This window comes from Ambystoma mexicanum, chromosome 2q, assembly GCF_040938575.1.
Source record: "Ambystoma mexicanum isolate Mex_15411 chromosome 2q, UKY_AmexF1_1, whole genome shotgun sequence".
In the NCBI taxonomy this organism is placed as follows: domain Eukaryota; kingdom Metazoa; phylum Chordata; class Amphibia; order Caudata; family Ambystomatidae; genus Ambystoma; species Ambystoma mexicanum.
The window spans coordinates 975,187,729-975,209,768 of record NC_090924.1 but is presented as its reverse complement, the minus strand read 5'-3'; the positions used below and the strand labels follow the sequence as shown (position 1 = coordinate 975,209,768).

Genomic DNA, 22,040 nt, shown 5'->3' with positions numbered 1-22,040 from the left:
ATATGCGATTCATAACCAGAATTGGCTGGCATTTATCAAATATCTATAATCCCACCAGTCTCCCGTTTCATTGAGTTCCCCAGGGATTAACCTCAGTTTTTTTTCAAACTAAGACAGTAAATTGGTTGGTTGCAGGACCATGATTCACTTCACCAATCAGTACACAGAGATCCCATTGTCTTTTACCGTCTTATGCTCCAAGCACCAGCTTGCCCCAAATTAATCAGTGAACTCATCTTTACTCAGTTTCAGCTGTTAAGATAGTCAAAGGCAAAGACTAACAGTACAGAAAATGTGAATTTGTCCTATTGCCAACACATCTGTATTTTTAAAACCAGAGTACCGACCACGTCTTAACCCCCCCCCCCTTTGATAACATGGGGCAGTTCAAGAAAGTCTAAGTATGAGCATTCTGCACCCACACCCTGTAAAAGAAATGGGATTTCAACATGTTCATTTGTTTCCAATTGCTTTATAGTCTCTGCACATTGCAAAGAACTTCACAACAAAAATGAATTAAAAGTCCACTTTAATTCTTGAGCCATTTTATAAGAAGCATCTGTATTGCAGCAGGCTACAACTTTGGGATAAAAAGGCAACTGGTAATCTGTCCAATAAGAGCTTCCAAAACAGTTCTTACTGGCCCCTACCCAGACATCTCAAAATCATAAAAAAACATTAAAAATCAACTTGCTTATTTTAAGCATTTTAAAAAGGAAACCAAATTGGACCATTGCTATTTGTCTATTTCAGTTTTTATACAAAAGGCTACACAAAGTTACACTTTATTCAGAATACAAGAATTATACTATTAGTGTTCTACACCATTAAATTTATCCTTAAAAATCCGAAATTTATATGCAGCAATATTCACTATAACTTACAGAAACTGAAAAATAAAAAATAAAAAACAGTACTGCAAAGTAATACACTATAAAGCAAGCCAAAGTCAGTACCATTGCAAGAGATTATTAAAAAAACGAGAAAAATAGTTTAAACAAGCAAGGCTAGGGTTGATAAACATCTTGCGAGCCATTCTTGTGCATTCTTTGAAGAGTCACTTCTGAAATCCATTTGTATGGTTAATCCAACCGAAAGGTCCAGAAAAGTTATTTCCATTGCTCCATCAGGAAACTCAGCTTGGTTAGTGTTATCAGGCACTTTCTGAGATACTAGCCCACCCGTCTCGGCAACTCTACAGGCCAATCACAATGCAAATTCATATGACAGCTGTAAAAAGAATAAATGATAATTAGTTTTAATCATTTCAATAAATCTAGCTACCTACATACGAGTAGTAAAACATGCCAATCCATACAAAGGCGAGTGTCGGCCACAGCATGTTAATTTGGTTATAATTAACTCGCAATAATTAAAGGGCCTCGATGGCATCCTCTTACAAAGAAAAAAGCATTACACCGTGCCATCTGAATTTCCACAATGTCGGACTACTATGGTTACATGCAATTAGGCAAGAAAGTTGGTAGAAAGCGTTCAAATTGATCTCGTGCTACAGGTTAATATTCTGGAGACACTAGGCTATCAAAAGGAGCATGCCCGATCTGCCTTTGGTACAATGGCGAGTTACTTTTTGGTAGTTTTGTGCCATGTCTTTACACATCGGCCTTACTTTAGGACAACGGTCATGATTGTGTTCCTCTGAATTGCGCCTGGGCATCAAGCAATCGGTTCTTGTCCCACTTCTGCTGTGGACTACCATACGGTGGAAGTGTGTTCAGGTGCACTGTATCACTGGGAAGTGTTGGCAGACTTGCAAAAATTCTTTAATCCAAGCAACTGTTCATCACAGAACCAGTCTAGTGTGTGGCCCCTTAAATTAACTGAACTTTAGTTTTCACTTAATAGTAATACTTGATATTCAAAATCGTGTCGGAACGGGCAATGTAGCTGTAAAGGGCTCAAAGTGAAGACCGTTATGCACTGAAACGACAACTATACCCAGACTGGCACTTTGCTTGATACCTATGTAATGCCCATTCTATGGGAAACCCCAAGCAAAGCAATTTTTACGCAGCAAAACACAAAGGCAAGATGCAGAGGCATCGTCTGTCATCCTCCATACACCCACCTAACTAGGCAGTGTAGAGTGGGTCCATGGAGGAAACACTACCTGTGAAGTATTCCCCAAGGTGACCAACTTAAGTTTAAAGTATCAAATTCAGCAGAAGGCTAGTATTCAAAATCTAGCCACATTAAAGTTCTGTCACAGAACAGGTCCACAAGTGGAAGCCCAAGTAGCTCCTCCGTAGGTTACAATATAAACATGCTTTTGTAAAAGTACAGTACCTGAGGGCACCTTTGTGATATTGCATGTACATGAAAGTCCATTGAGGGGATAACACGCCCCCAGCCCCGTCTGCTGGGCAGTAGAGGGAGGGGGCATCGAGCACATAAAATGTGTGCTCAATTAACATGAGCTAAAGGAGAGCGCCTCAGACCGAGGAGAAAACGTGCTACAACCTCAAAAATGTGGTTGCAGTAAATTGGTGGCGAGAGGGGGGCTCGGCGCTTAGTACTCAAGTCCAAAATGCCTTTACAGGAATTCACAGCTAAGAGAATTGTTCAATGGATGTCAGTGTCCACCAATTGCGTTTCCATGTTTACCATATCTGGATACTATGCATAGTGTGATGGCTACCTAGTTACCCTCACAGACATCGGCAGCAAGTACTGTTCCATGACTTTACCAAGGCATGTTTTACATGAAACAGATACTTGGTATCAACAAGGTACTTGCAGTCATCCCTTTAGATGTGCTCTGGATGAGCACATTACCCAATCTGCAGTAGTTTGCTTCCCCCAAGTTAGAGCAATATCCAAGCAAGCCACAGACACTAGTATCCAGTGTGCCATTTTTACATTCCACAACTGCCCTTCCTCCTACCAACAAAATTTGCAACTATGTAGTCACTGCCTTGGCCAGATATGCAGATATGCTTGACATGTTACGTTGTATACCCAACCCCCTTGGTTGGTGTATATTTTATAAATGACTACCTCAAAAACAGTGACATTTATGAAAAACTGAATATGCTATATAGGAAATGGGCAAAACCCTAAACCTCAAGTGTGCCCTTTTGGTCGAAAATCGACCAATTAAAAATGTATGTGCAGCATACAGTGAAATTAATTTGACCAGTTTTGTTTAATAGAGGGCCCCATGCCCCCTACTCTAGCCCACACCCCTGGTTTCGCCGAGAGGGGGGAATGGGGCCCTCCAATAAACAAAACTGGTCAAATTAATTTCACCATAAAGGGTACAACGTGCAGGCATTTAAAAACGGGTCCATGAAAACATGCATCACCCCCATAATGTCAAATTGATTATATTAGATTATACATTTTACATCTTGCGCTACTAAGCAAAGGCCAATAGACTGTAGATGCCCAAAGAGCAAATTGAAAATACATAATGCAATGGTTAAAGCCAAATGACTAGATGTTCTTGGTGTGGATTCGTTTGAAGGAACACCGGATTCAGTATGACACTGGCCCCCAGACCCCAAATTAAATGCTCACATTCAGCCAGGGTGACTGTCTTAGGACATTCAAGCACTGGAAGTTCGATTAACTGAAGCAACAAAAGTAAAGCTTCAAGCATACCTTTAATTTAAGCTTACCTAAGAAAAATTACACAATTACAAGTCAGTATCGAACCAGGCCAGCTGATTACTGTCACCAGGAGGCAAGCCATCCATAAGGTCCTGGGCATGTCCAAGATCAGGCAGACCATCAACTGGATATTCTGAACCTGGATGGTGACCTCCCATTTCATGCTCCATCATTGGATCTAGACCCATGGCATCCTGGCCATAACCACCGGAGTGGAACGAACGATAGCTAGGATCTGCAAGGATTACAAAAAAACATGTTGATCGTACCTTACAACAAAAAATAAAACACTTTTATATCTTTGTCCTTCGTTAGCTTCTGTTCCAGGATTTGCATATGTAGGCCTCATTTGGTGTAGAGTAGCTAAGTGAAAACAGATGCCTAGAGACCTGGATTAAGCCAGTCAAACTGGCAACATTTCTAGTAAAGAGCAGCACCAATTCTCATTAATGTTGAGGGCCATCCTGAGGTAGGCTGAAGGGAGGGGGGGGTGATCCTTGTGAGCCTGCGAAAAAGCTTTATAATATTCTGCTCCACCTCACCAAAAAGGAATTCTTCAAACGAATGGTTTACACACTGTAGTGTCACCTGTACTTCGTCCAAAGTCCTCCTTCCACCATAGTGATGGGGTGTCCCATGGAACAGAGCCTGAACCATAGTAGCGTTTTAATAGAACTTTACATTGAAGCACAAGCCACACCTCTTCACAGCCCCTCCTTCACGCACCCCAACCGTCATAAACGCTCTCCAGGTCAGACTTGTGTCAATTAGCCAGGAGGGCTTATGCGGAAAGGGAACTTTGGACTAAGTACAGCTGTTACTACATGGACTAAGCTTTCCGTACTCTTACCCTTTCTCCATTCTTGAGCATCCCTAATTTGGAGGTTGGTGCAATGCCCCTTTTGGTTTTATGGACAAGTCCCTCCTTGAACCCATACCAACTAACGCATACAAAAAGAATCAGAATTTACCATGTGGCTGCCTTACATGCATCAGACAAAAAGCAGTTGAGGCACAGACTTCTCCCGTTTTAATTACTTTTACAGTAATTTACAATTACTTCAAATGTTATGCATTTAAGGGTTACGTGATGGTTGGGTAGTAGTGATGGTAGAAGGGTGCATGGAGAACCTTCAAAACAAAAACTCAAAGTAATTGCAATGATCACCACAAAGTAATTTAATTTGTTGTAATAACGAAGACCAGAGGCAGAAAATGCAGCCCCTCCAGCAGCTTCTCCCCCCCCCCGCATGTCGAAATGATTTTCGGTAGGAATGCAGGCTGGGTTCTGAGCACCACCTTGTCTTTATGCAAGATTATGCAATGCTCCTCGGTCCTTATGGCCAGTAATTCCCCAGTGTGACAAGCAGATGGGATGCCTACTAAACCAGCACTGCATGCCACCAATGTGGGATTGTGAAGGCAGGCACAGCCTTAGTTGCATCGACTGTCAAGTGATGGTAGCAGGTGCAAAATGATTAGAGTACTTGAGCATCTAATGTGCCTGGCAAACTCCTAAAACCAGTACACAAGCCAAAACCAGTGACGGACAGTGCTTATAAATAAGGTGGCTGAGGGCAGACCCGGTTAAGACATTTATACTACCAGTGGTGGATTTACAACGCCAATTAAGTCATTAACTAATCAAGCTGTACCTGTACTATAGTGATCTAGTTCCCATGAGCAGGTGTTTTGGGAGGGGTAGGAACTGGGTGCGAATGGCCATAGGGATCAGCATGGTCACCAGTGGGCAAAAGCTCCCTAGACGAATCGTTTGAGTTTATATGTGTCGCTTGTGACACCCAATAGCGCAAACTAAAAAAGCACTTTGAGGCTTACCCAATGCAACTTGCCCCATTGGTTCAAAGTCTGCATCATGGCCACCAACAAGTCCCATGGAGCAGGAGGCTTCCTACTTGGGAGGGTAGTCAGTCTTCACAATTCGAGTGGCTAGTGTATTTGCTGCGTTATTCTTCCCTATAGTGGCTAAATCTACAGACACATTGAACTCAGCCAAGTGACTGAAGAATCACCCAGTTTTGCATCCACCCCCAAACCCAGGAACCAGTAACATCATTTGCTCAATTACTGTGAACGTGTGGTACTTTTCCTTGCCATGTTCTCCAACAGGCCCAGGTGCCGTTAGACCAAGTCCTTTGGCACCAAGCTGTCAAGGAAAGCAATCAAAGCCTGGATGAAGATATAACCCTCCGACCACCCCACATTTCCTACCAAGTGTAGTTGGTTTCTCATGTGCAACCTTACCCACCAACACAGAGGAAGCCATAAACCTAGTAGTCATAGGAATGTTATTGCTAGTAGACAATTTTCAAAAGTCTCAATGCCGATTTCACTTTGTGTCCAGCCCAATGCAATGCTAGTTGTAGGACATTCGAATGACTAAAGTACTCTCCAGATCACACCGCCAGTATAAATATGGGTGTATATGTATGCCCTCGACGTAGAAGGTATGCCACCCCTGCATCCATTACATTCGTAAACACACGCTGAGCAGAATTCAGTCCCAAAGGGCAACACTCTTTTTTTCCAATACTTAAAAACCCACAACAAATACAATCAATTTCAGATTGGAATGTACACATCTAGCAAGTCCAACGCGCGTGCGCACCCACAAGCACACCCCTCTATCAAGGACGCCATTATTGGTCCAGACATGACAATTTTGAACTTCTCCACCGATTTATTTGTATACAGGAGGAACAATGCTCTGGATCACAAAAGAACGTACTATAGTTACGAAATCAGATTTAGGGGAAGCAGTGAGCTTCTTACAATGGGGCACGTTTGAGTGACATTCAATTCAGGTTGTGGAGGGGAGTAAAAGGAACATTGTCACACATAAGTGGACATACATAAATTAAGGACAATATTTGACATTAAGTGCATGTAGGCAGTACAGCCAGCTGTGTGGGATGTGACCAAGATGGGTGAAGTGCTAGAGTGGAGGCAGAGGAAGCTAGAGGCGAGGGAGACACGTTAGCTAGCAGGCAGATGAGGTAGCTAAGAGGTAGGCTTTTAGTTTGGTTTTGAACAAACCCATGTGGACCTCACCCTAGAGGCAAAAAAAACCTTGGCGTCATCTTCAACTCTTCTCTCCTCACATCATGAACCTTGCCAAGGCAGCTAACTTCACCTGCACCTCGGAAGAATTCTCACTTTCCTCCAGAAACTATTGTCTCCAGAGCTCTGGTCCTCCTACTGCAACAGCCTCTTCTGCCCAAATCCTCTGTCCAACTAAAGCAGAATGGGACCGCAAGGCTCATCCTTGGCCTCAAGTTCAGGGACTGCATCTCTCCAGCCCCAAAATATCTTCATTGGCTTGCGGTTGCTGCAAAAGTTCAAGACCCTCTGCATGATCCACAATGTCTGGGGCCTGGAACCCTGCTACATCAGACTCACTCCCTAAATACCTCCCTGCTAGAGCCCTTTGGTCTTCTAGCTCCAACTCGCTGCAGATAAGACGCTTTTCTAAGCAACGAGTTGGGGTCAAGTAGATCTCTTCCGCAGAAGCCTCTCTGGCATGGCCTCCCTGCCCCTCCCAGACATAAGCCAGATCTGGAGTTATGGAAACCTCAAGACCCTCCTTTTCTCTTCTTCCATACTAATGCCCCCTCTGCCACAGTGACCGGCTGCCTGGTTCCTTCCGATTCTTACAGGCTCGACACTCCAAACCTGCACTTGCCTTACCGGGCTCCATCCCCTACACTAGCCAGTCAGAGCCTTCACCCCTCAAGCCCATCCAGCCCGGTCCTCCATGTGGACCCTCATTCCCCTGCATGCTGCATTCCCTGCACCCGGATACCCCTTTTCCCCAGCCCCTGCTCACTCCAACCTGCACTTCCTTTCCCTGACTAGCATGAGCGTATGCTTCTCTGACCGGCACCCCCCCCGCCCCCCACTTTCCTGCACTTCTGAGTGAAACTTTACATACCATAGTCCTACCCAGGGCTTTAAGTGGGCTGGGGCCTGATGGGGCTGGGCCCCAGGCAGGCTCCAAAATCTTGTTTTGAGGGGGGGGGGGGGGCGGCCCTGCCGGGGCCCACTAATCTCCCCTGGCAGCCCCAGCCACTACACGAAAAGGCATTTTCCCTAGTCGTGTGGGAGCGCTTCAGAAAAAAAAAATTACTTTCACCCATAATGGTGACGCCGCACCTGCAAGGCATCCCTTTAAGCAAGAGATGCCCGTCAACCAGAGCCACCATTATGGAAAAAACATGAGGCCGCTGGAAGCAGAGGCCTGGCTTTCTAAATACTGAAGCTCCCGGGGAAGTTTGTCTTAAGGAACAGGGCCTCTGCTTCCAGTGGCCTCACCTTTTCAGCCTTAATGGTGACGCTGCCCCTCCCCAGCTGGCGAAAGGCAGCGCCACCATTAAGGCTGAAAAGGCGAGGCACTGTCCCCTGCCAGGCAAGCCTCTAGAAAATAAGGCAGAGATCAGCACCCTCTCCCACATGGGGAGCGGGTGCCAGTAGCCCATTGAGCCAGGGCTCGTCGGTGGGCGTGGCCTAATGGGCCGGCAGGACCCCTGCTTAGGCCAAAACCCCTCAATGAGCCCTGGCTCATTTTGTAGTGCCACTTCAGGCACTGGTCCTACCTGTGAAACTACCTCAGAGTGACGCTACAGCAAAACCCGAGGGCGCCCATTCCCAGCTCGTCCAGATCCAGAATGTAATATAGGAACAGAGGGCTCCTGAGAGTAAAACATCCACGCCAGACACTAACTGCTTCTACCGCTATGCTCACTCTACTTACCAGAGTGCAGCTATTACTCTCCCCCGCCCCCGATCAATTTTGGCCTAGCTGCACACATACGAACTCCATGAGCACACTTCAACACCCTGCTAGAAAGCAGCTATACCCCCACGAAAAGAAATCTGCCTAGCTGCACACAAATGTCCTACACAGGCCTAATAGTGTCGGAGACCAAACACATTCCACTGATCTCTCACCATCACCCCCACCCAACGTTAGAATGCAGCTACCATCAGGCAATCACACTTGCAGTGCCCATATTGAGTGCATCCAAGCACCCTATACCATCGTACTCTAGTGACCTGGACTGCGGTCCACAATGGCTTTCAACCCACAAGTGCTTTGAGATCATATCAATGATATATAGGGCACTATATAAATGCTAAAAAATAATTGCACTTGCACGATCCGAATGAAAAAAGACCTAGTCTGTTTATTTCATCCCTGTTCCCAGGGAAGAGGTAGCATTGCAGGTCCTCATGCGAGTGGGTACACCTTCATTTGCACAGCAGCCGGAGCATGTGTGTGCAAAGACCCATAATTGAGGCTGGCGCGATTTAGGGGTGAAAGCAAGCAGTGAGAAGGAGTCTTAGTAGGGAGTGGGATCTGGAGAAGGCAAGGTTGGTGGAAGGAGCACTGTAGGTTGGAGAAAAAGGGGGTGGGAAGTTATAAGTTACTCACCATAGTGACTGACTTAGTCCATAGTCCCCTTTCCTCCATACTGTATGGGCGTCCCTTCCAAGGGATGGGAGACTGAACCTTTCTCACCAGAAAAAACCTTCCCCTTTATTTAGAGGCACAGCCCAGGGAGCATTCACTGCCCAGACACCGCCTTGCGGCACCACACCTAAGTCCCCATTGATGTGTCGATGATAGATTTAACATTGCCTAATGACACCAGAATTTTTAGGGGGGAGGTTGGAGTGACATGAGGAAAGGGGACTATGGACCAAGTAACTGTCACTACAGTGACAGACTTATAATTACTCTTAACCTCCCGCCCTCCTTTCCTCCATACTGTATGGGCGATTACGACTTGATTGTAGCCCCAGGGTGGAGAGGAGACACTCAAGCAAATGAGAACCTCCTGTCCAAAAGCCGCATCAGATCTAGAGCCAGTATCCAAACAGAATGCTTGCAGAAAACGAGGCCCCAAGTGGCCGCCCTGCTTATGACTTGCTAAGGGACCTTGCGCTGGAATATGATGACCGTTGTCTTGGCCCTGACTGCGTGGGCATGCATGTTGCGGATCTGGAGGATCCTGTGGAGTAGATGGTGCCAAAGGCTGGGGCACAGGGACCGCAGCCAGAGGATGAGGCGGTTGCAGAGTTGGCTGTGGAGCCGGAGGAGGCAGCTGCACCAGCACCTGGGGGCACGATGGAGGTGTCTGGTGCCGCTAGCCTGGCGGGAATGACTTCCCTGATGGCGTCTGAGGATAATGCCCATCCTCAGTGACGTCATGAGGCCAAGGAACCTCTCGAAGAAAACATTTTCACTGACTGAAGCAGTGATAGAGGGTGCTGATGGGGTAGTGGGAGTTGCTGAGGCCGCTGCATACCCTGTCCATACAGACGCAAAGGAAAGCGGTCCTGTGCTTAAGATGGGTAGGCTGTAGTCCACCCACCTGGACACTCGTTCTTTGGCGGATGGGTGCCCCTTTCTGGTGCGGCGGCCATTTTGTCGGGCTGCCTGTGACATTTTGCTCAGCTCGCTGGGCCCAGCCTCCTCCAGGACTCGTGTGTGGATCACAAGGCGTAGCCTGCTCCTCAGGCCTAGGGCTGGTAGTTGCGACACCCTAGACCCATGGTGCCGGTACAAGGGCAGAGCCCCTCTGGTGAAGACCCGGTAAAAGAACCTTCTGGTCCCTAAACAGTCATCGGGAGGATCTAAGGATCCCTCGGGCCAGAGCTGCAGCAGCCTCAGTGAGCATTGGTAAAAGGACCTGACTGGTCCCTCCCGCACCCGAGTGTCCCTGGGAAGAGTGTCCCTTGCTGGGTGCAATGGAGAATATTGGACCTACCTTGGGCCTGGTTCGATGCTTCACAAAGGTCTTGCGATCCTCTGGAGGCGACTTCTGGTAGAGCTCCCAACACCTGGCTAGTCTGTTCTTCAGCGCTTTTAAGGCCAGCGAGTCACACGCTGAACAAGACTGCCAACCGTGGTCTGGTCAAGGCAACGTAGGCAGAGGGCTTGGGGGGTCTGAAGTTGGAAAAGAGCCCGTTGCAGGAGGGACACCTGATGAAACCTGTAGCAGTCGACATACGCCAGGGTGCACCGTGATGCCTGAGGACAGTAACTCAAAGTTGACCCCTGGAATTACAAGGCCGAAGCCAAACCCAGGAGCGCTGGTGAATTCGGCCTGTTCCCGTCAATGCAGATAATGGGACTGGGGTGTGGTAGCAGAGTCAGTGCAGCGCATGCTCCCTGGGCTGCACCCCTGCTCTCCTCTAAATTTAAATGGAAACTGTTTTTTTCTGGAGCAAAAGGTTGTGTCTTCTGTCCCTTGGAAGGGATGCCCATACAGTATGGAGGGGACGTGACGCAAGTATGGCAGAAGGTTCACATTTCCTTTTAGTAAAAGGAAAAGCAAATGGTGAGGAAAGGTCAGAGGGTGGTGGAAACAACTGAGCAAGATGGCCATTGATGTCAGGTATGTAGAAGATCATTCCAGCCAGGTTAGTCGTCCTTGGAACAGGCCAAGAATCTAGAGTGGCATCCCACAGGTTGACACTGCAGATGATTACCTCCAGGTGTACCGTTATTTTTTTGGAGTCAGTTGATTATGAAAAGGTCCATGGATCCCATGTGGGCTGCTATTACACTCCCCCCCACACTCCCTCCCCCAAGCTACTCCATATCATCTAATATTCTGTCGTGAAAATTCATGAAAGACTGGCTGCCCTCATTCCATGCCAGCTGTTTTGGCCACATCTATCTGTTGGATTGTGGGTGGCTGTGTGCCTTGCATTAGTGTGGTCATTGTTTTTCCCAAATATAGTCACAGCACAGCTGCTGCAGTCTGCTTGGTCACGCCCCAAGTGGATAAAGGGACAGACATGGAGTATGTGAAGGAGGGAGCATTGAGGAGGGGGCGTGAGAAGGCATGTCTTGCGCGCCGGTCTCGAGAAAGTTCTATAAAATGCTATGCATCATGCTCTAGTCCCATCAGGAGAGGAAAGGGGATGGGATGCAAGTACTTCCACAGTCCGTTAATCTGCAAGAGCAATCTAAGATTGCATTTGTAAACCAAGGCCATCTCTGTAATGATCCAAGGCACACTAGGCAAAGTCGAGGGTAAATTTACTTCTACCCAATGTAAAATATTGGGTGGCAAGTTAGTTCACTGTTCCTGCCCTGGCCGAGTAAAAGGTTGATAGTTGGTTAGAAACCTTTACAAAGAAGGCCAATTTCCCGTTCCAATTAAGCTGCTTCACATGCTTTGTTCCAGCAGTCACGAGTTAATATTGAAGAAAAGTAACAGGCCATAGAATGATAAATATGGATGAAAGTTTTTTTGATCAACTTGTTTATGCTGCTTGAATTGCTGCTGCCCCCACCAAAATGCCAGAACTGCTTGTACCCCCAGTACCACTTCTTTAGAATTATCAATGTTAGACATTTTAGAGACATGCAGACCTGGGATTTCGCAAATAGTGAAAGTTAAAGTGTAAAAGGCTTACCATCCTGACGATAGCCAAGTGTCTCACCCTGTGCACCAATATCGAGTCCCAGATCCCCAGTCTAAAAGAACAAAAGAAAAGGTATTCATCAAAACTTGCATGCAGAGGACGCTTCATGAGAATTTCCAAAAGATTATACCATCTTATTCCAGTACTTTTCCTTGGGTAGTAAAGAGGAGTAGGTTTCCCCATGTTCTTGCTTAAGTTCCTGCACTACAGCTTTGAAAGAACAAATTACTTACCTCTGGTAATGTTATTTCTGATGGACGTTACTCATCTTGGATACATTCTTCCCACTTCCGCAAATCTCAGAAACTTGGCGCCATGCAACACTGGCGTAGTTTCCTCTGCAGCACCCTTCCAAGGTCCGAGGCAAAGTCTGCGCAAGTAGCTTGTGTTGTGCCCCATTTTCTCCTCATGCCCAGCCACGTTAAGGAAATCAATTAACAATTAGAGCTCTAGCAGAGGCGCAGGATGAGACTGCAATTAGGAATCTGTGGGAGGAACATCCATCAGAAAGAAAATGACTGCCCCAACCAGTTCCTCTTACATTCATAGTAGTATGGTCATGTAGGAGGAAGAATAGTGAAGTCAAATTAAGGCATTTTGCAATACCGTCCTACCAAAACAGGAGTCTTGACCAGACAGTGCATCCAGGCAGTAATGCCTTGGAGGTATGTCGCAAGGACCATGTTGCAGCCTTGCAGGTGTCCATGTCTGAACTATTCTTTAGCAGCCTTCCCTGCAATAGAGGGACATTCAAATACACAAGACAATATTGATAATGTCTTAGGGTCAGAGCTTTGCTAATTCTAGGACCAGTCTACCCCATGAAAATCTGGTACCACTGCTTTCCTGGAGATCTAAATACATAGTGCCCTCTTTGGGTCTAGTCTCTGCAAACTCTTCCTTTGTGGAAAGATTTGTGTAAAACACTGGCAGGTACAATCTGTGAACAAAGAAACCCAGACCACGTTAGGAAGATCAGGCATACTCCGAACATCACCTTGTCCTTCGAAAAGAAATGGTTCAAGGCGGCTTGCAGGAAAAAGGTTGCAGTTGCCAACTCTAGGTGTGGAGGTAGTCTCTGCCAAAATATAGTTTCCACATATGGAATTTGAGTTAGCAATGCATCGGCTCCCATCAGGCAAGTCAAGACCAGATCTAAATCCCAAGTTGGCACAATGAAAGTAGCAGGTGACATGTTGGTAAGATTTCAAGGAATTGAATCACAAGTGGCATGTTAAAGTTTGACCCATGTTTAGGAATGCACTTAAGGAAAGCTGAGTTAGCTCTCCCTTTCACTAGAATCAGGCAAGGTGTAAAAGAAAGTACAGTACCATAGATGTGTTGCAAAGGTAAGGGGGATTTATCACCCATGATCTACAGCAGCAATCAAGAGATTTCACGGTCAGCCATCTAACAACACCTCCAAGTAGTCTTCTGCAAGGTCTGTCTATGCAGCCAAATCTCTCAGAAGCTAGATGTGAAGGTGGAGTCCATCCTACAGATGGCAAATCGGGCATTCCGCTTCCGAGATCAAGCCTGTTATGAGGACACCATGAAGAACAGATGGCCATAGTTCTGGGTAACACGTAATCCTGGCCCAATCCGGGGAAACATGGTGGTCTCAAAGCGGTCATGAGTAATGACTAGCAAGTTCAAATCAAGTACAACCCCTTCCTGTTGGCACTGGACAGAGATTGAAGACCTCCAAAAGAACTTCCTGGTAACTCACCTGTGGGAAACCAAGCACCTGCTCAGAGAAACTACCACTTTTTCCCAGCCAGTTGGACTGCAGATGGATCCAATTCGGCAATGCCCAAAAACCGATTAATTGCCTCTGCCTCCATGCACAGAGATGGACTATTTTCTGGCACTTTATAGTCAGTCACGATCAAGATAGAATTTGCCCTTTTGACTTCAATACAAGGAAATTGGCACTACGGGGGTGCTCGTCAGCTCAAACAAGTATTGTTCAGTTTGGTTTCTTTTGGAACTTAATCAATTCATCATCAGCTCGTTCAATTATGCTCCCCGGCCCTTCAAGGAGGCATTCCTAACCAGTCACCTCTGGAAACTATTGATACAGGTTCTCAAGCCATCAAGTTATCTGCTGGCCCACGGCAGGCGATCCTGGGATACCCTGCTCTGGGACATAGTCACGCTGTCTCAAAACACAAAGTCCTCACTGAAAAGACCCACTTCTCAGTAGCGACTCCAGCACCAGTAAAACGCAGGACGCCATGAGACGACTTGCAACCATATCAAGTTTAGGGCCGGAACGGTGTAGGCGTTTCAGAATTTCATGGCCTGCTGAATGTGCAGATCCTGGACCTCAGGAGGGAAAGCTTTCCCAGAGGAAGAGACCAGGACCAATCCAAAGAACGAGTGTTTATGAAGGTGCTCCATGGGACTTCAGTGGAGGGGAAAACGGTTTGTGCAAGAAGTCACAAGCGTAGCTGACCTGTTGCTGCTAGTTAGGTAAGATTTTCACAGAACTGGTAAATCTTCCCGACCTGGGTTAACCCCAGAACTGTTGCTTTACTAGTGGATATTTTTCCTTAATACCTCAGTGAGTGGGAACCTTTTTCCACACTCCGTTTTTTAGTCTTCATGGGTGTCATTTTTCTGATTCTTTAAGTTATCCTCTTAAACTACTTATTGGCAATAAATGCTGGTTGCTGGGTTGCTCTAAGGGCTCCCCTTCAAAATTTCTTTTTCTAATCTCGAGCACTAGAGTCCGAAGGGTGGAACAAATTACTTACCTGTAACTGTTATCCAGCATGGGTCTGGCATGGATTCACATGCTCATGAATATTCCCAGTCGTCAGGCTGGGAATCCTCTGTAAAGGGAGAAGAAAAAAAACCCAGCATCAGTTTAGTTTCTGATCCGTCTTTCTTAGTAGTAACCAATCACTGATCTCTGGGTCATACTGCCCCCAGCCAATGACTGCCCTCTACCTAAGCCCCTCCCCTGGCAGCCATCCTCAGATTTGGTAGCACGTAAAGTGGCAGTATGACCAAGTGAAGAGCTGCAGAGGGGAAGGGGAGGGTTCACATGTGAATCCATGCCAGACCCATGCTGGAGAACAGTTACAGGTAAGTAACTTGGTCCTTCTCCAGCATGGGGTCTGGCATGGATTCACATGCTCATGAATATAAGCATACATAGCAGTATACACATGCACAACCACGGGAGGTGGCAACAGGCTCAACATTAGGCAATACAACAACTCAACATTAAGAGCTCTTCCCTCCTCACCAGGCTCACCTTAAGTGAACAGGTTGCGCAGCACTGCTTGGCCGACCCTGGACTCCTCCCTGGAGTCCCGATCGACGCAGTAGAATCTTATGAAGGTGTGTGTCTACCTCTATGTAGCAGCCCTGCAGATGTCCAGCATGGGCACACCAGACAGGAACGCCGTGGTAGCAGCGATCGCTCTGGTCGAATGTGCTCTCGGATGGCCGGGCAGCGGTCAGTTTGCCAACCGGTGACAGTGCATGATGCAGCCGGAGAGCCATCTGGAAATTGTACCTTCGAGAGAGCCTTCCCTCGATTCACAGGTCCAAAGTTCACAAACAGCTGTGATGTGAAAACTCTTCGTGCGGTCCACATAGAACTTCAGCGCTCTAACCACATCCAGCGAGTGCAAAGTCCTCTCGGCCGGAGACTAAGGCGACGGGAAGAATGGCAAAACAAAGGGCTCGATGAGGGGGGGGGGGGGGGGGGGGGGGGGAAGTCTGACAGCACCTTGGGCATAAAGGAGGGGTGCGTCCTCAGCGCTACCCTCCGGTCATGAAAAGTCAAGTATGGAGGCTTGCAAGATAGGGCCTGGATCTCTCCCACTCGTCGTGCAGAGGTGATGGCCACAAGAAATGCTGTCTTCCACGACAGGAACTTCAACGGCACCGAAAGCATAGGCTCAAATGGTGCACCCATGAGCCTGGTCAGCACCACGTCGGGCTCCCAGCGACTCGTGATGGAGAAATGGCGCCTCCTTCTCTGGAGAGAAGATCTGCGTCCTTCGCCAGCTTGGTAGGTGGGGACGCTGTCAAGTCCAGAAGGTCCAGGAACCAGATCTGTCTCGGCCACGCCGGTGCGACGAGGATCATCCTGCACCTGGACCTCTTGAGCTGGTTGATGAGATGGAGCTGCAACAGAGGGAACGCGTACAGGAACAGGCCGTCCCAAGGGAACGAGAAAGCATCGCCCATGCTCCTCGGTTGTGCGAACCTGCTGGCGAACCTCTGGCACTGGAGTTGGTCGCCGTCGCGAACAGTTCGATCTGGGGTTTGCCACACCGTTGAAAGAGCCGATCCACCTGGTCCTGGCGTAGTTCCCACTCGTGGCACGAGCGCAGCTCCCTGCTGAGTGAGTCGGCGATGGTGTTTTTTATTCCTGCCAGGTGGAAGGGAACCAGAAACCTCCCCTGGGAGACGGCCCAGTGCCACAGAACCTGGGCCTCCTTGGATAGGGCTGGAGGGGAGGGGGAGGGTGGGGGGGGGGGGGATCTGGTGCCTCCCTGCTTCCAGATGTAGAACATCATGGTTGTGTTGTCAGTGAAGGTCCTCACCACTTTGTCCTTGAGGGACGGAAGGAACAATTTGAGCGCCCAGAACACGGCTCATAGCTCCAGGATGTTGATGTGAAGAGACCTCTCCTCCGGGTGCCAGAGGCCTCTTGCGTGGAGATCTCCGGTGTGGGCCCACCCCACATCTCCCTCCAGGGAGGCGTCCGTCGTTACCATCTCCTGATACGCCGGGCCTTACAGTCCATGCCTGCCACAAGGTGCGCACGGGCACCCCACCATAGAATCGCCTGACGGAACTCCGAGCGGGATCCCGTCTTCGAAGCTGCCTGCCGCTTGTATCCAGCGGGCGTCGAGGAACTCTTGTAGCGGACGCATCCGAAGTCTGCAAAGGGGCACAAGGTGCATGAGGACATCATCCCGAGGAGGGACTTGATGGACCTCACGCTGCACCTTGCCCAAAATGGCCTTCGTCCTTTCTTCCGACGGAGATGCCAATCGCTTCACTGTATCGAGCTTCGGTCCCAGAAATAGTGCCAACTGCGACGGGACCAGATGAGATTTGGGGTAGTTGATGGCGAATCCCAGCTCCGTGAGCAGGCAGACGGTCCTTGCCGTGTTCGATGGCGAGTTCTTGACCGCACAGATTAGCCAGTCGTCCAGGTAGAGGTAAACGTGGATCCCTTGCGGGTGCAGCCGCGCCACCGGTGCGAGGCACTTGGTAAACACCTTGGGCAGGGATCTGAATTGGTAGTGACGCCCCTGGACTACGAATCTGAAGAACTGTCCTTTTAGAATGGGGATGTGGAAGTAAGCATCCTCCAGGTCCAGTGACGATAGGAAGTCGCCCTCCTCTAACTGTCCCAGCACGTGCTGGAGGGTGACCATTCTGTGCCTTGATGTACTTCATCCGACGCAGGTCCAGGATGGGACGCCAACCGGCTGTCTTCTTTCTGACGAGAAAGTATCTTGAGTATACTCGGAGCCCCGGAACCTCTTGGGGACGAGCTAGTTGGCACCCTCCTTGAGCATCGCCCTTACCTCCAACAGAAGTTGAGGGATGTTATTCTCCTTCCTGGCCACGGGAAGGAATGCAAGGACACTTCTTTTGAAATTCTAGCGAGTTTCCGCGGGCCAGGGTGTCCAGCACCCAACGGTCGGAGATGGACTCCCACACGCTGATGAACTTCGTCAGCCGGCCTCCCACCGGGGTGCTTCGTTGGGGGCCCGACGCTACGGCTGGTTCAGTCCTGCTTGGAAGAGGCCTTGCTGCCTTGGCCTCCTTGCCGACGGCGGCGCGACCCCACTTGCTTGCCGCGGCCTCTGTAGGCCTCCTGGGACGAGGAGCGGGCTGCCTGGCGGTAAGTAGAAGAGCCACCGCTCGGTTCCTTGGAGGCTCCCCATCTGCCTCCAGAGCTCCGAAAGGGCCACCATTGCTGAAGGACTCTTAGGGCTCAGGCTGTTTCCGTGTCGGTCTTGATGGCCTGGAGGGACTCATCCACCATCTTTCCAAACAGGTTGTTGCCGTCGAACGGCATGTCCAACACTCTGGTCTGGACGTCCTGGCGAAAGTCAGTCGCCTTGAGCCATTCTCGTCGGAGGCAAACCCTGTTGCCCAGTTGGTGAAATCCGGTATTGGCAATGTCCATTGCCACCGTTATGGCGTGATCCGACACCACCTCACCTTCCTGCAGAATCTGTAGGGCCTCCGCCCACTTGTCCAGTAGGAAGTCTAGCAGAGGAGCCATCTTGAACCAAAGCTCCCCGTCGTAACGGGCCACAATCGCTAAGGCATTGGCCGCCTTAATCGTCGCCGCCGACATGGCTCGTCGTCCCATGGAGTCCAACTTCTTGCCCTCGCTGTCCAGCGGGGGAAGTGGAAGTTGAAGCTGCAGCACCTGCTGACGGGATGTCTGTCATGTCATCACGATGGTCTGGAAAGAGGATTTCCCTCTGCAGTGGCAGGGAAACTCTGGGCCCCGAGGCCGCTTCCACTGGCGTAGCCTCTGCCGGCTTCACCAGGGCCGCTGCGACAACCTCGATAGAAGCCTTTGCCGGGTGGATCAAGGCCCTCACCACCTTAGGTGCGTCCTGGGCCTTCACTTTTTGGGGGTTTGGGGGCGCAAGGGTCATCGCATCGCTCCCCCTCGGCTCCCTTCGAGATCAACCGGGGCCTCTCCAGAAGCTTACCCGGGTTCCCGGACTTCCTCTTCCCCGAACCAGATCGCTGGCTCGTGTGCCGGGGAAGTCACACCCTGCCTGGCAGCCGAGGAGCCCGGCCTTTCGGCACTCCCGGTGCCCGCAGACTCGCAGTGCTTGGCCTCCTGTTGGGCCCCCGCCGCCGAGGCACCCTCACAGGACTTAGAAGACCGCTTAGACTTTTTCTTCGCCTTCTCACCTGCTGCTTCTCCAGCCAGGCGGTGAGGCGGGAACGACGATCTTGCTTGGTCCGTCCGACAGGTTCTTGCAGAACGCACAGTCTTTCTCCACGTGAGTCTTGTCCTCATGAAGGCAGTAAACCATCTCAAATGCTCGTCCTCCTTGAAAACATTTTGCAATCCGCATCCTGGGCAGCTCCTGAACAGCTTGGATCCGGGCGTCGAGCTTCCCTTGTCCTGGGCCATGCCCTTTGAGGTAGGCCACAGATCTTCTGGAATCCTCCAAGAAGCGCAACCCGACGAAAACTTCACCCTTGAGGGCCGTAGAAGAATTCCGAAACGGGTCCCCGTTATCTGAAGTAGATACAGTGGAGCTTGAGGCTCGATCACCCGAAAAAAAATCTCCTGAAAAAGCACGAAAAAAAGCAGTAAAAGCTCGAGAGCTAAAACACGAGGACTTCCAACACTTGAACGTGCGATAAAAATCTGAGGATGGCTGCCAGGGGAGGGGCATAGGTCGAGGGCAGTCATTGGCTGGGGGCAGTATGACCCAGAGAGCAGCAATTGGTTACTACCAACTGATACTGATTTTTTCTTTACCGAGGATTCCCGGCCTGACGGGGAATATTCATGAGCATGTGAATCCATGCCAGACCCCCCATGCTGGAGAAAGAAAGGAACCTTGTATCCTTTTACATTATATTCTGTGATGCCAGCACACCAGACCTTTTGTGGGGGGCGATACAATGTATCCCTTTCACACTAAAACTAACAATTCTGTTACAGGGACAATCTTACCTTCAGTGGCTGGTGGCAGGGATGCCTTGTATTAATTTGGTGCACCTTTACCGTGGGCACAGCTGCAGTTAAGGCACCCAACGGTGCTCATTTTACCAAAATGGCCCTGGTCTTTAGTGCCATTTTAGCGTGTGTCATTTACGCCAACATCCAGAGCGGTAAACACCTTGTGCGATTTTTATGTTCAGCGGGAGTCACACCCGGGCTCCAGTCTGAGGGCAGGAAGCGAGGAAGGAGTCCAAAACTCCACAGCCCTTTGTCTTCCTGCTTGCCTGAATGGGGACAAATCCCAAATGCGGGGAGCGAATGCAGAGGTTGTGCTGTAGTTCGATAAATACTGCAACCCTGGAGGCTGAAGAGTAGTCGACCACTGGAACAGAAACCAAAGAGGATGATTAAGGAACAGCGGCTGAAACTATTTCCAGCAACCGGAGATCCTGTTGTGTAACCAGAGCCTGCTGTAGCCCTTCCTTCCAATCGACCTGGTGGCTCTGAAAACAATGACCCAGAGCCTGGTGAGGCCCACTGGACTGGAGCCATTCCACACGTTGCTGCAACCTTGCATTGCTGCAATACCCCAATACCCTGGGACCTCGTGCCACTGTGCAGTGCATGTTCTGAATCTCGCTAAAACTTTGTGGGTATCCTGGTGATCTCCAGAGACATGAATAGAGTCCGAAAAAAATTCACAGCAACAGTGCTTTGGAACGACGAGAATTCAAGCACGATTTTCTGGCCTCTTGTGCTCCTTGAAAAGGCGCACAAGCCGGAGAACCACATTCAGCTGCGAGGGAAACTGCCTAGAACCTTCATCGATCCCTGCTGCAAAGTTCCTTCCGAGGTCCTGTTTTCAGTCACAACAACAAGGAATCCTCAGACCAGGTTTTTGGCTGCAAAGCCTGAAGTAGTCCTGCTGAAAAATCATCTTTAATGCCGAGGTACTGTGTTGGCTTGGGTATGTACTTACCTTAAGTCTGTTAGGATATCTGTGGCGTTTTCTGTGATGGGAGGCCTCTCATCCAGTGCACCCAGTCCCACTGCTAGAATCCTGCTAGTGTGTCTTCTGCGAAGCCAGCGGACCATCAGCTAACCGGTTCGCCTAGTCTTCCTAAGGAACTCCACTTTTGCTACTTAACCTATCTTGACCCTGCCGTTGGACACTAGACCCTAGCTATTCCCCCCCCCCCCCACCCCCATTGAGAACACTCATGCTCCAAGAATAAGGGCAAGTGTTTTGTCTTCCATAGAAACCGTTTTGCCAGTCTAATAGAAATTAGATTTGACTGTATATTACTCTGCTGTGATTAGGTTGTGCCTTTTCCCAAAAGGCAAGTTTTGGCTTCACCAGATTATTCCTGCAGGCTCATTTTAGGAGCGTCCCCCAACAGGGTCTCACTTCCGCTGACTTGCTGCTAGCCTGTCCAGAGTAAGTCTGCATTAGGTTGTTGCCCACCTAGAATAACGGAGTCAGGCAAGTCTAACATTGGGTTTTACTTTCCCTCTGCTATCTAACCTAGATCATGTGGTTCCAACTGTCCCTGATAAGTCATCCTTACAACTGGGAAAGCTCTAACCCAGACTGCTTGTGAGATAAAGTATGGGTTTTACTTACCTAGAGTTCTGTGTGCCTTCCCAAAAATAAGTTACAAAAGTTACTGCTCATCTCTGGTTCACTGATCTCAAAAAGCACCTGTAATGGACTAGGTTTTACCCCTAGTATAAAACTGATATCACAGAAGTAGTTCTATGTTTTTACTGCACCTGGAATAAGTGTCCCACTATTCACAAAAAGTAGATTGTCCAGTTGACCAATTTGTACTGCGAATTGTATAATTGGGAGGGTCTACTGGCCTTGCATTACTGAATGCAATTGTGAAAGTAACCATTGGATTTTAATCCCCAAGAATAGGTGCGACCTATACTATGTGTATGAAAAGGTTTGGACCTCTAGAACTGTCAGGGGTTCCCAATGAGGTTTATACTTGGTCTGTGTACCTTATATTGAGATTTCATGTAATATGTTAGTGCTTACTTACCCCTAGATTTATCTGGGCCTACCTGTATTTAAATAAATCCTTGTTTTTTGTATAGTGTGTCAGCATCTTTGGACCCTTTGCATTACAATTTCACTACTGATTCTACAGCCCTCTCCCTCTTAAGCTGCTCTGTCTACACTACCATGTCCTCAGGTGGTACAGCCTTATATTAAGAGTGGAGTCTTGTACTGCCTCATTTGAAAGGTTTTGAT

The 22,040-nt window shown here is 48.8% G+C and overlaps 1 protein-coding gene across 3 annotated transcripts in view; it reads right to left on the bottom strand.

Annotated features, from left to right (window-relative positions):
• Positions 1-512: 512 nt before the first annotated feature.
• The window catches only part of CTNNB1 (catenin beta 1), a 97,743-nt gene continuing 76,215 nt past the window's right edge, over positions 513-22,040 (bottom strand). For all 3 annotated transcript variants that reach the window (XM_069648272.1, XM_069648271.1, XM_069648273.1), the window contains exons 14-16: positions 12,085-12,145; positions 3,642-3,868; positions 513-1,230 (exon numbers count right to left, since the gene is read on the bottom strand). In XM_069648272.1, the coding sequence (XP_069504373.1) occupies positions 3,660-3,868; positions 12,085-12,145 (270 nt within the window). In that variant the 3' untranslated portion in view covers positions 513-1,230; positions 3,642-3,659. The remainder of the gene's footprint in view (positions 1,231-3,641; positions 3,869-12,084; positions 12,146-22,040) is intronic.